The 19,488-nt window shown below is 41.5% G+C and overlaps 1 protein-coding gene across 1 annotated transcript in view; it reads right to left on the bottom strand.

Moving 5' to 3' along the window:
• Window positions 1-19,488, bottom strand: part of LOC149313460 (DNA replication licensing factor MCM3-like) — a 46,718-nt gene that overhangs the window by 20,453 nt on the left and 6,777 nt on the right. Inside the window, exons 4-9 of the mRNA XM_089519135.1 lie at window positions 18,315-18,445; window positions 15,430-15,668; window positions 12,124-12,232; window positions 7,379-7,532; window positions 6,710-6,841; window positions 5,381-5,589 (exon numbers count right to left, since the gene is read on the bottom strand). Coding sequence (XP_089375261.1) covers window positions 5,381-5,589; window positions 6,710-6,841; window positions 7,379-7,532; window positions 12,124-12,232; window positions 15,430-15,668; window positions 18,315-18,445 — 974 coding nt within the window. The remainder of the gene's footprint in view (window positions 1-5,380; window positions 5,590-6,709; window positions 6,842-7,378; window positions 7,533-12,123; window positions 12,233-15,429; window positions 15,669-18,314; window positions 18,446-19,488) is intronic.

Below are 19,488 nucleotides of genomic sequence, written 5' to 3'. Positions count from 1 at the left end.
TGCCATGCAGAAAATCACAATCAAAGCATCCCCAACAGATGGCCATCCAGCCTCTGATTAAAGACCTCCAAAAGAGATTCCACCACTCTCTAAGGGAGTGCGTTCCACTGTCGAATGGCTCTCACTGTCAGAAAGTTCCTCCTAATGTTAATGTGGAATCTCTTTTCCTGTAGCTTGCATCTATTATTCCATGTTCTAGTCTCTTCAGTAGCAGAAAACAAGCTTGCTCCCTCCTCAATATGACATCCCTTCAAATACTTAAATAGGGCTATTGTATCACCCTTTAACCTTCTCTTCTCCAGGTTGAAGCAAAGGAAGACAATCCCCAAGAACTTACAAAATTAAACTCATACTAAAGGCTGAATGGATAAGAGAGTAGAAAGGAGTCTATGGCCTGGTACAGACGGGCCTATGGGGTGCCACAGGTGCCTTAACCCTAGCAAGTGATGAGGGCGTCAAAATGGTGGCGCCCTGTACAGATGGGCGCCGCCACGTTATGTAAGTGCCGCGCGGCGTCCACATGGCACCACGTGGCACTTAAGTAATGAGTGCACCACTGCCGCTCTCATTACGTCGCTACCACAGCAGAAAAAGAACCCGCTTTTTGTGGGTTATTTCCGCCGGTGGGAAACCGTGCGGTTTGTCTGCTGCATTTTTCTCCCGGCGGAGAACTAGGCGCCGGAAGACCGCCCTTTTGGGGCGGTCTGTGCTGGGCCTATGCTTCCAGGGCAGATTAAACTCTTGCCTTGATAATGTATAGTACTTACATTGACCTGTGGATAAGTCAACTCAATTTTTTGGGTCAATTTTTAACCTAAATTTCTAGACTTATACATGAGTATATACAGTAAGTCATTAACAAAGATGTTGAATAGCACTGGGTCCAGAACAGAACCCTGTGGCACCCCACTGGTCACTTCTCTCCAGGATGAAGAGGAGCCATTGCTGAGAACCCTTTGTGTTCAGCTGGTCAACCAATTACAAATCCATTTTACAGTTGTATTGTCTAACCCACATTTTACTAGCTTGTTTGCAAGAATGTCATGGGTGACCTTGTCAAAGGCCTTACTGAAATCAAGATATATACCACAGCGTTCCTTTCATCTACCAAATGGCAATTTTATCCAAAAAAGAGATCAAATTAGTCTGGCATGACTTGTTCCTGAGAAACCCATGTCAATTTTGTGTGATTATGGCATTCCCTTCTAAATGTTCAGTCTCTCTGTTCAATTATCTGCTCTAGAATCTTGCCAGGTATTGATGCCAGACTAACTGGGTGATAATAGTTTTTTCCCCTTTTTGAAGATGGGGACAATATTTGCCCTTCTTCAGTCTGCTGGGACTTCTCCTGTTCTCCAGGAGTTCTCACAGATTATTGCCAATGTCTGTGAGATTGCATATGCCAGCTCTTTTAATACCCTTTGATGTAGTTCATCCAAATATTTAAATTCATTTAGATTTAAAAAGTATTCCTGTACTACCTCTTTATTTATTTTGTGCTGCATTTCCCCTCTTGTGTCCTCTGCTCCATTTTCCTCAAGTTGAGCACCCTTTTCCTTTTGTGAGAAGGCTGAGGAAAAGAAGGTACTGAATAATTCTGCCTTTTCTCTGTCCCCTGTTAGCATTTTGCCATCTTCTCCATGTAGTGGCCCTACCATTTCATTCTTCTTCTTTTTGCTGGGAACATACCCAAAACAGCCCTTTTTATTGGTCTTAACCTCTCTAGCGAGCCTGAGATCATTCTGCACTTTAGTTTTTGTGACTTTACTCCTACACATGGTCACTACTTGTTTGAATTCCTCTTTGGTGATTTTCAGCTTTTTCCATTTCTTATACATGCCCCACGTAAAACTTAGCTCCACTGAAAATTCTTTAGTCATCCAACCTGGTTTCTTGAGACACCTATTTTTCTTCCTGATTGGAACTGTTTGAAACTGTACCTTCAGTATCTCCCTTTTGAGAAACTCCCATCCATCCTGACCTCCCTTCTCTTTTTGTATTCCTGACCACAAGATCACCCCCAGTATTTCCCTAATTTTACTGAAATCAGCTTTCCTAAAGTGTAGAATGTGTGTCTGACTATGCCTGACTTCTCCTTTCCACTGTATAACAAACTCCAGAAGAACATTATCATTCACACCTAATGATCCCACCACTTGCACTCCATTAACCAGGTCGGTTAGGCTCAGATCTAAAACAGCTGGCCTCCTTGTTGCCTCTTCCACCTTTTTGACAATGAAATTATCTTCCAGGCTAGTAAGGAATTTGCTAGACCTAGAGGTTTTGGCTGGGTTTGACTTCCAGCAAATATCAGGATAGCTGAAGTCACCGATCACTACTACATCTCTCCTTCCTGAGTGTGGGGCCATCTGTTCTACAAAGGCATCATCCAATTCCTTAGTTTGACTGGGGGGGGGGGTGTTCCTGTAGTCGACACCCATAATAAAATCCCTGTTGTTTCCCTCCCCTTTTCTTTTTATCCAGATGCTCTCCACCTGGCTTCCAGAATATAAACCCTGGATCTCTTCACAGGTATAAACATTCCTGACATATAATGCTATTCCTCCTCCTTCCTTGTTTGGTCTATTTCTCTTTAAAAGGTTATACCCCTCTATTCCAATATGAGACTCATCCCACCAGGTTTCAGTGAAGCCTATTATATCATATTTGCTTTGTTGTACAAGTTCATCCTGTTTATTTCCCATGCTCTGTGCATTAATGTAGAGACATCTAAGACCATGGGCCCTCCCCACTTGCTGCCTGTGTAAGGTTTTTTGCCTCTCACTGTTGGGTCCTTGCACTAGATGTCTTGTTCCCTCTATAACAGTTTGACTATTACCTCCAGTGCTTGATGAACTCCTGCCTTCCAAAATATGTCTCCCTCCCCCATATAACTCAGTTTAAAGCCTTCCTGATCAAATTTTTGGAACTCTTAGCAAAAATGTTTCTTCCAAATGGCGTGAGGTGCAAATCATCCCTTGCCAGAAGCCCCTGCTCATGGAACGGCAGCCCATGATCCAAGAATTCAAATTGTTCTTGGCAGCACCATCTGTGGGCCAGTTGTTTACATCACTATTTTCCTCTCCTTTCAACTGGGAGAAGAGATGAGATGACAACCTGTGCATCTATCTCTTTCAGTTTCCTACCCTGATACCCCCTTCTGATATTCTGAAGGCTGTGGCCTGCAGTATCATTGGTTCCCATATGAACCAAAAGAAGTTTTGTCAACCTCTACATCACGGATCTTTGCCTCAGGGAGACATACTTCCCAAGACATTTTGTCAGGCCCACACACCACTGATTCTGTACCCATTAGCAAGGAGTCCTCCACTACCACTGCCTGCCTCCTCTGAGGCTTAGCAGCAGCCATTTCCTATACTGATTCTACATGGATCTCCTGCACTTTTGCTGAGGACTCTCCCTGCTGCTCTCTCTCATCATCCCTGATAAGGGAGAGGGCTTCAAATCAGTTCTATAACTGCAAGCTCCCAGAACAATCCCTGGTGTTCCTAGTTCTCTGTGTTACATTCCTCCAACTATCTGTGTATGTGAAGTGTCCTCCTCTCCAGAAACATCCTCCATGTGTTTCCCAACCAGAACAGTTTGTTCTGTTCTGTCTAGGAAAACTGCTTGCTCCCTCATATTCAGAAGTGTAGATGTTGAACCTTCTCTTCCAACAGGGCTACCAACTTACACTTGGTGCAGGTGAGGTTCCCTACATCCCTAGGCAAAAAAACAAACATGCCACAAGTGTTGCAGGTCGCTGCAGCAGCTCTCTCAATGTTCATCCTCAGAAGTCTTAAAGAGGCACTGAAACAGGACTGTGAGCTTCTCCCTCAAAAACTGCCTATTAAACACACAGGTAAAAGACCCCTGTTGGCCCAGCTTTTCCCTCAAACTTTGTGACTAAGCTCAAGAGACTGGGTTTATTGCTACAGAGAGGTCCTGCCTGCTAGCTCCTTCCTGAGGCAAATCTCTGATTCACTTCCTCTGAGCACTTTCACAAGCCCCTTAAACAAATAAAACAATTAAAAGGAGAAGCCCTGAGACAAAGCATCCTCTGCTCTCTACTCTGAGCCTCCCTTTAGTGTGAAATTTCGCACACCATTAGGCACATGCCTCTTGCAGGAGTTATAAAGGCTAGGCTACTGGCCCCTCCCCAGTGACTCACAGAAGCCCCATCCTCTCAGGAAGACACACTCACCAAGGTTTGGAAAAAAACCTCACCTAGTTAAAATGGCTGCCAAAACACCTCTCCCCCTCATCTCTCTGGCAAGGGCTTTCTTCTTTCTTTTGCTACGGACATACCTGGGCTTTCCGAACCTGGTTCAGTTGTAACATTAACAAATGTATATCTCCCCCCACCAGCCACACATGGAGTGTTTTGCTGGGGGGGGGCACCTTTCCAACAGAGCTTCAATTGACTATAGTCTCTTCCTCCAAAGGAGGAAGGGGCATTGTCTTCAAGTGGCTATGTTGATGGCCATGCTGATTCTGATTATGCTGATAGCTCTGCTGTTCTGCATTAAGAGCATGGCTTGTCTCTTATTCAGCAAAGTCTGTCAATAGGTCTCTGGCACTGCCTTTAAGGCATGGCTCAACCCTCTATTCACTGACTGTGAAGGAACGGGAGGGTTGTAATGAGCAAGCAGCCAGCAGTTTGAACCCCCAAGAAAAATGTGATATCACCTAATGGCAATCTTTGGCCCTAGCTTGTTTCCTGACTGGAAATGGTGCTGCTCCAGCTGCTGAGTCCCTTTTTGAAACTCCAACTTCCTCATGACTGAACATCACCTCCATAATGTCCTCCTCGGACACTGAGGCAGCTGTACAAGGACTGGAGTGAAAGGTTTCCTTCAATAACACTTGCTGTAGCAGCTTCAGTGGTGGAGGAGCTTTTTCTTGTGCTTGGCCTGAAACACCATAAGACTGGTCTTGGTCGACCCAATCCCTAAACACACTTTCCAAGGCACAGCTTGTGAGAAGCTTCTTCTTTTTAAAGAAGAAAAAGATTAAGAAGTCTAGATAAACAAAAGAAGAAGTAAGAACAATAAATGACAGATTAGAATAGATGCGAGCGATTAAGAGAAAATAAACCTCTGAGTTCCAGTCCTGGGAAAAGTGCAGGATAGAAATAAATATAATAAATAAATAAATAAATAAATAAATGCCTAGCTGGATGGTGATGCAATGTAACTCATGCTGTGTGGTTTCTTCTCTCACCAACAAAGAAAATGCAATGACCTTGGCCTGCTTGACAAGTCAGGTGTCATTTTTAAAAGCTCAAATGAAGAGCCAGCAAAATAGTCTCATGACCTAATTATTATTAATGACCACATTTATTTGAAATAGCCTCATTTACTCTAATGAGAGTACTTACCCTGCCATAAACTGGATTGGCAGCTGCCAGAACGCTGCAACGAGCATTGAGTTGGGCCTGAATGCCTGCTTTGGCAATGGTAACACGGCCCTGCTCCATTACCTCGTGGATAGCTGTACGGTCAATATCAGACATTTTATCAAATTCATCAATGCAAACCACACCCCGGTCAGCCAAGACCATGGCACCTGCCTCTAGACAACGCTCTCCTAAAGAGAGAAAATTAAGAATAGGAGTGAGGTTGGATGGTTAAGATTGAATACCCATAAGCTTGAAAGCAACAGCCTCATGCATTTTTTTGGAGTGAATATGCATTCAAGTGAGTGGAAATGTAGAAACTCTACTAAGTGGCAGGGTTACTCGGAGAATTCTTAATACTGTCATAAATATTTATCATTCTATGCTTATCACAGAAAAGCTAGTGTGGAAGAACATGATTTTTTTTCTGATCTAGACACATGGAAATAAATAATCCTAGACATATTTACAAATGTATCTATTGCAGCATGAGTACCAATTTCCATGGCAGAAACCAAGCAGCCCAAAATTAACCAAAGAATACTGAAGATCAGTGACAGGGTCTGTATGGACTTTGCCTACAGGACAGAAATGGTTCTAAGAGTCCATTTCCAGTTGAAAAGGTCCCAAAATCTATACAGGTCTCTGCTATCCAAAACTCTGAAATCTGAAGTACTCCCAAACTTTTTCATGTGTGGATGAGAGAGTGACATCTTTGTCTTCTGATGGTTCAACATACAGAAACTTATTATTTAAAAATTGTATAAAATGACCTTCAGGCTATGGGCATAAAGTGTATGAAACATAAATGAATTTTGTGTTTAGACTTGGGCCCATCTCAAAAAAACTTCATTGTGTATGCATATGTAAATACAGGTATGCCAAAATAATAATTAAAAAACCATCGTTTTTTGACATAACATGCTTAGTTCTGGTATTCAACACAACCACTTTACTCATCTCTGTTAAAAATCAATGGGTTTCAAAACAAAAAAGGGATATTAACATTTACTCCTATGCTAGAGTTTAACCGAAAAATTTCAACTAATCACCTATTTTAGGCAAGAGGCACTATTAGTCAAGCAAGTGGCAGATGAAGAGATCTAACCCACTTCACCATTAGCAGCAGTTTAGTGCCCCTACTTACTTCCTTGGGGGGATCTATATGGTCACTGCTATCCTAAGTTCCCATCTATAATGCAAGAACAAACATAATCTCTGGTTCAGAGAGCCAGATTTTTCCACTCAATTTTTCCAGTCAATTTTCCAATTGCAGAGACTACTCACTTTGCAGGCCAACCTACTCCTTACCAGTTTCTTGATCTGTAGTGACTGCAGCAGTCAGACCAACACCAGAAGAGCCCCTGCCTGTAGTTGGGATGGCGCGGGGAGCTGTACATAACACGTAACGGAGCAACTGAGACTTTGCCACTGAAGGATCACCTGAAACAGAAGAAACAATGGCACTGTAATAGCTTTGGGGTTCCTTACTGTATATACTCATGTATAAGTCTAGAAATTTAGGTCAAAAATTGACCCTAAAAACCTGAGTCAACTTATCCACGGGTCAATGTAAGTACTGTATCTGAACTCTTATTTCAAAGAAAGAACCATCCCCTGGTGAAAGTGAAGAGTATAATATGCGCTGGAAGCGTTGACCCCCCTCTATTCTCTCATCCATCCAGCCTTAAGAGTGAGCACAGAGATCTATGTCTGCTTGAATTTTGGAAGTTATTTGACATTGTTTTGCTTTGCTTCATCCTTTAGATCCTTTGTTAAATTTTAAATTTTATCCTCGACGTATCCAAGGGTCATATCAAATTCCATAATTTTGGCACCCAAACCTGCCCTTGACTTAAACATGAGGGCGACTTATAGTCGAGTATATACAGGTAATTAATTTATCACTCATATACTCCTATCATAGGATGTGAACATCTAGAAACGTTACAAGTCTCTCCCCACCCCACCCAATCATACCAATTAGCAGGATGTTAATGTCCCCTCTGAGACGGCTTCTGTTCTCCAGCACTTTCTCCACACCCCCCAGGAGCATGCACAAAATTGCCTTCTTGATAAACTCATGCCCATGGATACTAGGAGCCAGAGACCTAGAAAGCTGGTTGAACACATCCTATGGCACAGAAAGAAAAGATGAATTTCAGATTGGAAAACAAGAGTTTCAAATGTCATCAAAAGGCATGGATTTATTTCAATACATGAAGTAGGATATTAAGAGAAGGAGCTTAACACCATTCTTGTGTGGAGCAATTTGCCCCCCCCCCCATCAAAAGGATAAGAAATTAAGCACCCATATAAGTCAAAGCACTGAACCCCCCCAACCCCATTCTTTTATCCATCCAGCCTTTAGTGTGAGCACAAACAATTATGCGTGATGAAATTCTGAAAATTCTCTGGCATTGTTTTCCTTTGCTTCATCCTTTAGCTCCTTTGTAACGTGCCCCTTGACTTATCCATGGGTCAAATCAAAATTTTGGCCCCAAAACATGCCCTTGTCTTATACATTAGGTCAGGGGTAGGCAACCTGCGGCCCGCGGACCGGATGTGGCCTGGCGAGGCCTTGGGACCGGCCCCAGCCCGGTCTTGCCACCGATTGCCACTGGGGCCTTTGGCCTCTCGCGTGCAAGGGCAAGGGGGGCAATTGTCTATAGACGCCTCAGAAACATGCATTTATATTAACATTTTTTAAAAAATCAGCAAATTTTTTTGCGTGTCCTCCATTTTTTTTAAAAAAAGTGTCCACCATTTGAAAATGTTGTCCTACATTTGTCCCGGTTTATTTATTTAAATTTTTTAAAAATTATTTATTTATTTATTTTTTGGCTTCGGCCCCCCTGTTGTCTGAGGGACAGCAACCCGGCCCCTGGCTCAAAAAGGTTGCCTACCCCTGCATTAGGTTGACTTATAGTCAAGTATATACAATATTTAAGTATGGGTTGCAAAAACAGGAAGCATTACAGATTACGTTTTATGGTAAATTCTCTCATTCCAAGAGAACAATGAATGAATGAATGAATGAATGACTGTTTATTTCTAAAAGCTATAAACCATCACAAACTGATGTAATTAAGATTTTAAAAAGTAAAATACAATAATAATAAATATGAAATAGGGGATCTTGGAGATGTCTCATCCACAGAATCACCATAAATCAGGATTGACTTGAGGAAAGCTAATCACAACAACCAAGATTACAGTTAATGAGCAAGTAATACAGGAAATATAAAAATATAAAAATATAAAGTCATGTTTGATATAAGTTAAATCCCAAGATGGGGAACCATGTACAGTGTGCCCTTGGTATCCACTGGGGTTTGGTTCAAGGATATCACAAAAAACAAAATTTGTGGCTGCTCAAATCCCATTAAATATAATGCTGCAGAAAAATTATGTTCCTTATATAAAATAGCAAAATCAAATTTAGCTTTTTGGAACAATCACAGAACCATTACCTTCATGAGAAAACAGGTACTTAGCATACATTTTAGCTTCTATTTTGTGCATAGGAAATGAAGGTGTAGAATCACAATACATTTACTTTAATGAGCAGAAGAACAAAAGCACTGAACAGCATGCAAAAAATAATGGAGTTAATATGAAGTTTAAACAACAGCTTTCCTTGTGGATCGAATGAAAAGCATGGGGGGGGGTAATTTTTTTCTTTTTTTATTCGAAACAGTTTGCAAAATGATACACATTTACAGAAATCATATTTTTCAAAATATATTAATTTAAATTAAATCTGAAAACGTTTTAATAAAATATTCCTACATTTCTCTGTAAAAATGTGAAAAATGCGGAAGCCGCTGCAGGAGCAGAGTATTTTGGGTGGCGGTGTCTGCGACGGACTTCTGAAGCCGCTAGAGAAGCAGAGTATCCCAGGGGGCAGCGGCGGCGAGAGGAATAAGGGGCCGGCTCTTTACCTCGGCCCGGCTGGCTCTGGAGCCGCTTCCCCGCCGCTGCCTTTTGGAGCAAAAATGGTGGCGAGAGAGCCTAGCTGCAGATCCTGCCTCAGGCCTCCAGAGATGCCCCCTCAAGCCGGTGCGAGACCCCCTCATAGGAGGCCAGGGACGCTGCCGGTGGTCTAATACCCCCAGTTGCATTATTCGCCAGAAAATACGGTACTAAAGAATACTTTTGCTCATAAACAATTTGCCCTGTTCGCTTACTATTGTTCATAATCTCCTCACTACTAAATACTGAGTGCTGGGTTTATCCTGCCAAGCCCACAGCTTCAGATATTTCCATTGCCAAATCTGCTATTGGCTCAAGAGCCTGTGGCTTTCAGATGACACATGTCCTGAATCAGGCCAAAAGTGCGCCACAACTGCCTAAGGCAGCCTAAACCCAGCTGCAAAAGGAGTACAAAAGAAGTATTCCTTGCTGGCAGTCCACTTCAGGCCACGGTGGCAGCATCCAGTCGCCACAGTGCCATGCCAAACAGGGAGCGATCAAGGCAGGAGCCACTCCTTTTGCCCCGTCTGCTCAACCCCATAGTTAGCAAATGTTTCAAACTTTCTCCAGGCAGAGTCTACCAGCTGGTCATGAAAGATGTAACAAACAGTAGCCAGACTTTCACTGGGTTCACCCTTAGAAGGAAAGAAAGCAGGGATTATTTTCTGTTTGTTCTTCTGTGGTAAGTAAACAAGGTGGGAAGGAAATTCTCATTTCCCTTCAGGTTTGTCTTGTAAATTTCATGTTTGTAACCAGGAATGATAAATAGAAATCTATTACAGTCAAAAGTTCCACTAAATCATCAATTTGTTGTTGTGTGCCCTCAAGTCGTTTCCAATTAATGATGATTCTAAGGTGAACCTGTCATGGGGTTTTCTTGGCATGCTTTTATCAGAGGAGGTTTATAATTGCCTTCTCCTAAGGCTGAGAGCATGTGACTTGCCCAAAGTCACACAGTGGTTTTATGGCTGAAAAGGTAAAGGTATTCCCCGTTAACAAGGTTGTCAAGTCATGTCCGACCATACGGGGTGGTGCTTATCTCTGTTACTCTGTGATCATTTGGCCAGCATGACTGGAGTGGTACCTATTTATCTACTTGCATTTGCATGCTTTCAAACTGCTAGTTTGGCAGAAGCTGGGACTAGTGATGGGAGCTCAGCCCATCGTGCGCACCCGGGCCTCGGACGGTCAACCTGCCAATTCTGCAACCAACAGAGTCAGTGTCTTAACCACTTGAGCCACCACATCCCATGTATGCTCAGCTTATGGCTGAGCTGGAAATTAAACCCTGGTCTCCAGAGTCATAGTACAGCACTCCACTATGCCATGCTGGCTGCTCAAAATCAATACTGTTATAAAAATATTTTAAAAAACCAATCTTCCAATTATTATTTTTCCTAATGGGGGGATTTTTCCTCCCACTGTCATCCTTCATCTATCAACACAATTAAAATGCTGTGAGGAAGTAACGTAAAATAACAAGGTCAGAGATAAAACAAAATAAGGCAAAATAAATGCCGTATTCAGATAAGATCAGGGAATAATCAAAGCTGGCTAAACACAAGAAATAAAACATGCAAACAGAGAGATTAAATGGAGCTACTTCCCTGCTACCATTTTGGAGACATCTATAAACAATATATAAACAAGCAATATATAAACTACCATTCATTCAAGATTAATTTATTAGGTTATAGGCCATCATGTAACAGAGTTCTTGGAGCAGCCTTCAGAAAGAAAGAAAGCGTTAAAATTGAATATAAAATAGTATAAGAATAGTATAGAGAATAAGCATTTTTTAAAGTTAAGACAGATTTTTAAAAATGCAGTGTAAGTATCTGTAAGCCATTCTTGATTTATCTTGAGTATAAGTCAAACCACAAATTCCTTATAAATAGGAACTAAAATGAAGAGTATTTTAAATACAATCACCCTTCCCACTTTTGCGGGGATCTGTTCTGGACCTTCCCCCTTGCAAAAACGGAAACTCGCATATATTCAAGCCACATTGGCTTGAACGGCTGCACGCTCCCGGGCACGCATGCCATTTTAGCCAATGGGGCTTGCTGCTCCGTGAGTAATCCAGACTTCAAGTCCATGAAAACGGAAGGGTGGCTGTACTTTCATTTTCTGTATGTGTGTATGTGTTGTTCAAGTTGTCTGTCGACTTGTGGTGACCCCCATGAATTTCAAAGGGTTTTATTAGGCAAGGAATACTCAGAGGTGGTATTGCCAGTTCCTTCCTCTGAAATATAGCCTATAGCATCTGGTATTCGTTAGGGGTCTACCATCCGAGTACTAATCAGGGCTGACCCCGATTAGCTTCCAAGATCAATGGGATCTGGTGCCTTTAGTATACTTAGACACTTTCAGTGGATTTAGGCCCTTCATTTATTACTACTTCTGAATCATTAATTTATCATCTCAAATTATATTTTAGGCATGTAACTATAACACAGCCAGTGTCTGTCATAAGCATTCAGTGTAGACATACAACTCTACCATATGTTGTATGGATCCTGGAAGGCTGCTCCACCCACCAACTCTTTCTTTGCTGATGAAGAATGGTTCATATATATTACATATAGAGATTGTAATGTGGAGAACCCCTCAGTTCAGGAAGACAGTGTCCTTGAGAATTAGGAGGTCTTCATGTAAACTCCCCTTGTATGCTACTTACACCTCTGGCAGTATGGCAAACCTAACATAGTAATGTGTGATGTTCATAAAACCATAATCATCCAACTTACCTTTGGATGGCTTCTGCTGAATTTTTTAATCTTGTTAATATCACTTGATGAAAATTCAGGCTGAACTTCCTTATTCATCTGCTTCACATGACAAGCAATCAGAATAGTCCTATGAATGGTAAAGCAAGGCAATTTCAGACTTTTATGACTTTCCTATATTCACTGCTGCAGCTTAGTGGTAAACAGCTATGTCTCAACCCCCATAACTGGCTTATTTCCTGTGGGAAGAAATAGCTCTTTTTATATCCTACTCAATGTGTATTTACTGTGAAAGCTTCTACCCTTCAATATTTTAATTTTAAAAGGACTTATGTCAACTGAAATGGTGCATAGAAATAACCAGGCAGGGGATTTCTGAAACATGTGTAGGTAATGGTCTAAACCGAAGGACAGGATCAAAATTCAAAATGACCTTAATAGACTAGGAAGCTGAGTCAAAACTAATAAAATGAACTTCAACAGGGAGAAAAGTAAGATATTGCACTTAGGTAGAAAAAAATGAAATCTATCGATATAAGATAGGAGACACCTGGCTTAACAACAGTATGCGTGAAAGGGATCTAGGAGTCCTAGTAGACCACAAGTTGATCATGAGTCAACAGTGTGATGTGGCAGCTAAAAAGGCCAATGCTATTTTAGGCTATATCAGTAGAAGCATAGTGTCTAGATCAAGGGAAGTAAGAGTACCACTGCTTTAGGCAGACTTCACCTGAATACTGTGTCCAGTTCTGGCCACCACAGTTCAAAAAGGATGTTGACAAATTGTATCCAGAGGAGGGCAACCAATTGTATCCAGAGGAGGGCAACCAAAATGGTGAAGTGTCTGGAAATGATGCCTTATGAGGAAAGACTCAGGGAGCTGGGCATGTTTAGAGAAGAGATGGTTAAGGGGTGATATGATAGCCCTATTTAAGTATTTGAAGGGGTGTCACATGGAGCAAGCTTGTTTTCTGCTGTTCTAGCGATTAGAACATATAACAATGGATGCAAACTACAGGAAAAGAGATTCCAGCTCAACATTAGGAGGAACTTCCTGACAGTAAGAGCTGTTTGACAATGAAACACTCCCTCAGATAGTGCTGGAATCTCCTTCTTTGGAGATCTGTAAACAGAGGCTGGATGGCCATCTGTCGGAGATGCTTTGATTGTGAGTTCCTGCATGGCAGGGGTTGGACTGGATGGCCCTTGTGGTCTCTTCCAATTATCATTCTATGAATTGTTAGTCTGAACTAGAGTGGGCCCTCTGAATGGTTAATCAATTTATATCAATTCTGCTGTTTCAATGGACCTACTCGGAACTAGCACACTGAATTTAAGCCAACAGCTGCAAATGAGATATCATATATTAATAGGCATTCCTCACTTCTTTCTTAAGAGGAATGTCTCTTATTGGAATACTTCATCTAAAAAAAGAAGGGTGTTGCTGACTTTACAAATAATGGTCTTACTAGTATTTGACCAATAAACAAAAACACATACTTCCTCCCCCACCCCCACCCCAGAAACAGTTATGTGTTTATCTTGCTTAAATTGTAAGCCTATGCTGTACCTATTTGTATTAGCTGTATAAATTCAAGATAAGCTCTCTGTTGTTCTGCTAATCTTGACAACTGGACATATGTTAGTGGCATTATACCATGCCCATCAAGTCAAACAGAATCACTATTACATTTTTTTCAAGGTTTATGATATAGTTATCTGAAAGATCACCTTCTCCCCTATCAACCTAAGTCTCAACACCCTCTTCAGAGACCTTAATAAATAATAAATCTTTTATTTATACCCTGCTTTTCTGTTAAAAACAATCAAAGTATTAAAACATCCCCACACAATATTATTTCAATATAACAACACTCCCCCTTAAATAAGGATTGAACATATTACCGCTAAAATTTTGAATTTTTAAAATATCTAATTAAAATAAATATAACATGGGCAGAGAGGTAGTATAACACCTGGTGTGAGGGGGTAATCATTTTATGGCCGAGCGGTTTTATTCAGGAAAGGATGGCCAGAAGAGATCCTTCTTGACAGTTTTTTTAAAGGTGTCTGAGCTGGTAATTTGACAGATCTCGTCCGGCAGGCCATTCCAGAGTCTGGGAGTGGTAGCAGAAAAAGTCCTCTGGGAGGTTGCAGTTAGTCTGGTCTTTAAAGTCTGCAATAAATTCCTCCCAAAGGACCCGAGCGTACGAGGTGGATTATACATGATGTGAGGGACAATCATTCTGTGGCCGGACACTTTAATTCAGGAAAGGCCTGCCAGAAGAGATCTGTCTTGACAGGTTTTTTTTAAAGTTGTCTAAGCTGGCAATTTGACGGATCTCACCCAGCAGGTCATTTCATAGTCTGGGAGCAAATGCAGAGAAGGACCTCTGGGCGGTAGCAGTTAGTCTGGTTTTTAAAGGCTGCAATAAATTCCTCCCAGAGGACCTGAGTGTGTGGGGCAGATTATCTGGGAGCAGGCAATCCCTCAAATAGGTTGGACCCAAGCCATGTAGGGCTTTAAAGATAATAACCAACATCCTTTACTGTGTCCGGAAACTAATATGCAGACAGTGAAGTGATTTTAGGATAGGTGTTCTCCTGTCACTCCTAGATTTTGTGGTGACCAGCCTGGCTGCCATGTTTTGTACTAGTTGGGAGTTTCCGGACTAGGCACAAGGGTAGCCTTGGATGAGTGCCCTTGATGAGTGCCCTCCCAAAAAGAAGAAATAGATATCTCTAGAGAGAGGGGGCACTCCAATTAGAAACACCTCTCTCACAGAAGTTCACCTGTTTTCATGGTGTTTTCAGATTTGCAGGAAAAATCATTTTATTCACCCAGATCCTTCTAAACAACTCAAATACTTTAGCCTGGGCCTCTCAATTTAAAATCTGTATTTTTATTGTTCCAGTTGTGCTAGGATTAATGTTCTCGTAATCTGCCTGACTCAGCTATACGTCTTCATATGTACAATTGTTGTCCTCTGTTATGGCAAGAATATCTTCCTGCTTACTGAAGCCAGTACATCTTCTTCTCTACCAAGATTCAGGCCTTCTAGAAACTTTCAGGCCAAAAACAATATTGGGAAAAAGAAGAAAATCATCATGATCATCTTCATCTCCTCATTTTGTAAAACTGGTTTCTTACTGGATAGCAATGAGAGGCATGCACTGTACAGGAGCTTCACTAGAAGCAGACCAGATTTTCAAAGTTCACAACATTTAGGCTCTGAGCCAGCAATAAATTACTGTCATGAGTCTTATTGAGCAACTGAAAATTATAGTATCAAGCCAAATGTAAGTTCTGCATACTGCACAGATTACCTAAATGTCCCTGAAGTGTAACCACCTTTCTTTCCAGGTAGACATCGAAATGTCCCAATGACCTGAATTCTGTCCCCCGGCTTAACTACATCCACCAAGTCATCATCTAAAATTATGTCTACTGAACGAGGGAGCTGTCCAGCTGGTGCCTTTTCTGGCATCTCTTGGATTGTGATGGTCTGATGATCCTTGTAGGTAGACAGGCCAAATTCTGTCTCAAGAGGATTATTTTCTTCATCCTAGACAGGAAACATTTTTTTAAATGTCATCTTACGTTATTTAGGGAGAGATTTGAAAACTTAGAAACAGCAAGGTGCTTGTAAAAAATGTTATTAGAGATTTTAAAAACCAAACACATACACAATTCATACATACTATTACATACACGTTCATACTAGCATATATCTATTTTCTAATTACTACAGGTCACGTGTATAATTAATTTAAAACACTATATACATACCACTGCATACACATTCATACTGACATATCTTTTTTTCTAATCACTACAGGTCTATGTACCTTCTATCTCTCCTAAAACTTTTCTTCTCTTACTTAATTCATCTTGCCATTTCTCCAGTTATTTCCTTTCTCTTTCAAACTTCCATCTTCTATTTACTTCTCTTTATCTCTTGCCTATCCTCTTTCCTAGTACAACCCTCCTTTAAATCTATAATCTACATGCATTTACTCCCTTTTCCCACTTACTAATACTTTCTTGTCATCATACTAGAACCATCTTTCAAAATTCCTTTCTTTTTAGTACTTGACTTAATTTTTCTCTGCTATACAGTAAAATGATATAAGAAATATATAAAAGTATGTATAAGTACATACATATATAGAACACACAAGCAAAGAGACATACAAATTTATAAACAAAATCAATTCCTACTCCTATCAATGTTCAATCAATCAATAACTGTCATCTTCCAGCCTGAGAGGGAGTGACCAGGCAGGCCCAGCTCCATCAGGGCTAGCCTGGAAGAAGAGACTCCTCCCTCCATAACTCTCATCCTCTGGCCTGCGAGGGAGTTGACCAGGCAGGCCCAGCTCCATCAGGGCTAGCCTGAAGAAGAAGAGCCCTCCCTCCAGGCAATCTGCCTTGGTCCAGGCCTCAGAGGGAGGGAAGAACCACTGGACCTCATCCCCTTTCCCACCACCATTCCCTTCTCCTTTTGTGCCGTGTCTTTTAGATTCTAAGTCTGAGGGCAGGGAACTGTCTAATTAAAAATAATAATTGTAAGCTGTTCTGATAGCCATTAGGGCTCAAGGGCGGGGTATAAATAATAATAATAATAATAATAATAATAATAATAATAAATATTTATTTATATCCCGCCTCTTCCGCTTTGAGGATCGAGGCGGGTAACCGCGGAGTTAATACAATATACAACAATAAAAACAACAAACCCCACAAGACCCCGGCCCAACCCTCCCTCCCATCTATAAAATTAAACAGTAAAACATGGTTAAAAAGTACCTAACAATAGATTAAATTTTTTTTAAAAAAAACACAAATAATAAAATAATAAAAAGAGGGGGATTCAAGTGGTTCTGGACATCAATCAGGGAAGGCCTGCCAGAAGAGAAAGGTTTTTGTCACCTTTTTAAAAGCCTCGAGTGAGGATAATTGGCAAATCTCTTCCGGCAGGTCATTCCAAGTTTTTGGAGCAGTGACAGAGAAGGACCTCCCGGAAGTCACCGCCAGTCTGGTCTTTCTAGATTGTAAGAGGTTTTTCCCAGAGGATCGGAGTGTACGGGAAGGATTGTATGGGAGGAGGCGTTCCTTCAAGTAGACTGGACCCAGGCCATGTAGGGCTTTATAGGTGATAACCAACACCTTGTACTGTGCCCGGAAGCTGATAGGCAGCCAACGTAGTGATTTTAAAATAGATGTGATATGGTCGAAATTGGATTTTCCGGCGACCAGTCGGACCATAAATAAATAAATAAATAAATAAATAAATAAATAAATAAAGTTGGGTTATTGATAGAATATTTGTACTTCCTTCTATATAATGGAATAAATGTTAATTGTTTACTAATCCAGAAATCCACTACCATTTTAATTTCATAATCCTTTATGACATTGCAAATTACCACTGAAATTTATCTTATTTCCTATACACCTATTTACCATGCCTTACTTTCTCTCACTGTCTAGTCCTGTTTTCCAGCCTTCGCCATATTTCCCCCCTAATCTCTAAAGTTTATTACTGCTAATTTCCCCAATTTCTCTTCCCACAGGGGCATAATACAACTCCAATTTTCACTGTACTAGAAACACCAGTGTGCTTTACAGATTTTTTTTTACTTGGGCTCTGGGATACATGGCTTTTGAATTATGAATGCACAGAATTTACATCAGGGAATATGGAAATTTATCTTAGAAAGAAAAGAATTGGTCTTTTCTCACTAGAAATACCAGCATAAAGCCACTCAGATCAAAACTGCACTAAACATCAACTTCAGTTTGGGGGGGATGCAGGTTTGGGGACGCTCCCCAACTTCTTCAAACTCATAGAAAACTACAAAAAATGAGGTACAGAGGCAAGAAAATAGTGAAAACATAACTCAGTTAAGAACAACTGAATACAGTGAATGCTTGGCATCCACTGAGTTTTGGTTTCAGGATTCCCCCTTGTATATCAAAATCTGTAATTGTTAGTAAAATTATGTCCTTTATTTAATCTGGTAAAATCAAGGTTTGCTTTTTGGATTTTTTTGAGGGGGGGTGTAATATTTTCAAGGCATGGATAGTTGAATCCATGGATGCAGAATCTGTGGATACAGAGGGCCAATTGCACAATTGCTCTGACTTTGAAGAATATCCTTTTTTGTCCAAACAAATTCTTCAAGGACACTAAATCAACTTAGCTTACCTTAGTGGGATAAACAGCAGTGGAAGGGAAAGCTTCCAGAGATGTCATGTCTGTATACCGACGCTCAATAGTCTTCTTCGTAGCAGGGCAGTAGTGTACACTGCGGACTATCTTGGGACGTATCAGAGAGCCTGTGTTGGGATGAGAAAGAAATGGTCTTGAATTTTGGATACCGTATATACTCGTCTATAAGTCGAAAAATTTATGCCAAAAAATGGATCCCAAAATCCTGGGCCGACGAATACACGGGTCTATGCGGTAATGTGGCTCAGAAAAATGGCGGCTGTGGCTCTTTCCAGGGAGCGGGGGGTCAAGTGGCATGTCCTTTAGTCCAGGGAGACTGCCCTTAAAAGAAACACTGCCTTCCCTCCCTCCCTCGGTCTCCCACCAGTCTCCTTGTCTCTCCAGGGACAGAGCTTCACGCTTCCCTGCTTTTCTCCTTAAAAAGAGACGTCGCTCTCTGTCCCTTTTCCTCTCCCTTCCGTTCAGCCAGGATTAGGGAATAGTTTCTTCCCCTTTCCAAACATGAGCTGCCTTTCCCTGAGAGAGGCTGGCTTGCATGCATGGAGATTTCACCAGATCGGCTTCTTCAGGAAAGGAGAGGGCCTTTAAAAGAGCAGAAACACTTACTCACTGGAGCCACTCAGGAAAAGGAAAAGGAGCTGGAAAGAAGGTCTCTGGTGAAATCTCCCAGCTACTGCTTGAGCAGCTAGCATGCAAACGAGGCTTTCTCAGCGAAAGGGGGAAGAGAGCTCTCCTCATCTTTTCAAAGGGGAAGAAACTAATCCCTACCCCTGGCTCCTTGTCCTGCAGAGTCCGAAGGGAGAAGAAAAGGGACAAGGAACAAGCGAGGGAAGGAAGGAAAGAAGTAGGGATGGCTCCACAGTTGCAGCAGAGTGGCATGGGGACAGAGGCAGGGAGGGAAGGGCAAGTCTCCCTGGACAAAAGGAAGAGAGGGCTGTTAATTTCCTCACTTTTTAAAGGGGGAAAAACCTAACACTGGCCATAGCTATGGCTTGGAGAAGCCAGCTTGCCTGATTTCAGTGGTTCCCAAACTGCCCTTCCAGAGGTTTCAGACTTCAGCTCCTAGAATCCCAGGCCATTAGCTAAAAGGGCTGAGCCTTCTGGGAGTTGAAGTCCAAAAACCTGGAGGATCAAAGTTTGGGAACTGCTG

The sequence above is a fragment of the Sceloporus occidentalis genome, unplaced genomic scaffold (assembly GCF_023333645.1).
Source record: "Sceloporus occidentalis isolate IW3139 unplaced genomic scaffold, rSceOcc1.0.p SCAF_4, whole genome shotgun sequence".
In the NCBI taxonomy this organism is placed as follows: Eukaryota; Metazoa; Chordata; class Lepidosauria; order Squamata; family Phrynosomatidae; genus Sceloporus; species Sceloporus occidentalis.
The sequence above is the reverse complement of the archived record's forward strand: the minus strand, read 5'-3'. Positions and strand labels throughout refer to the sequence as shown.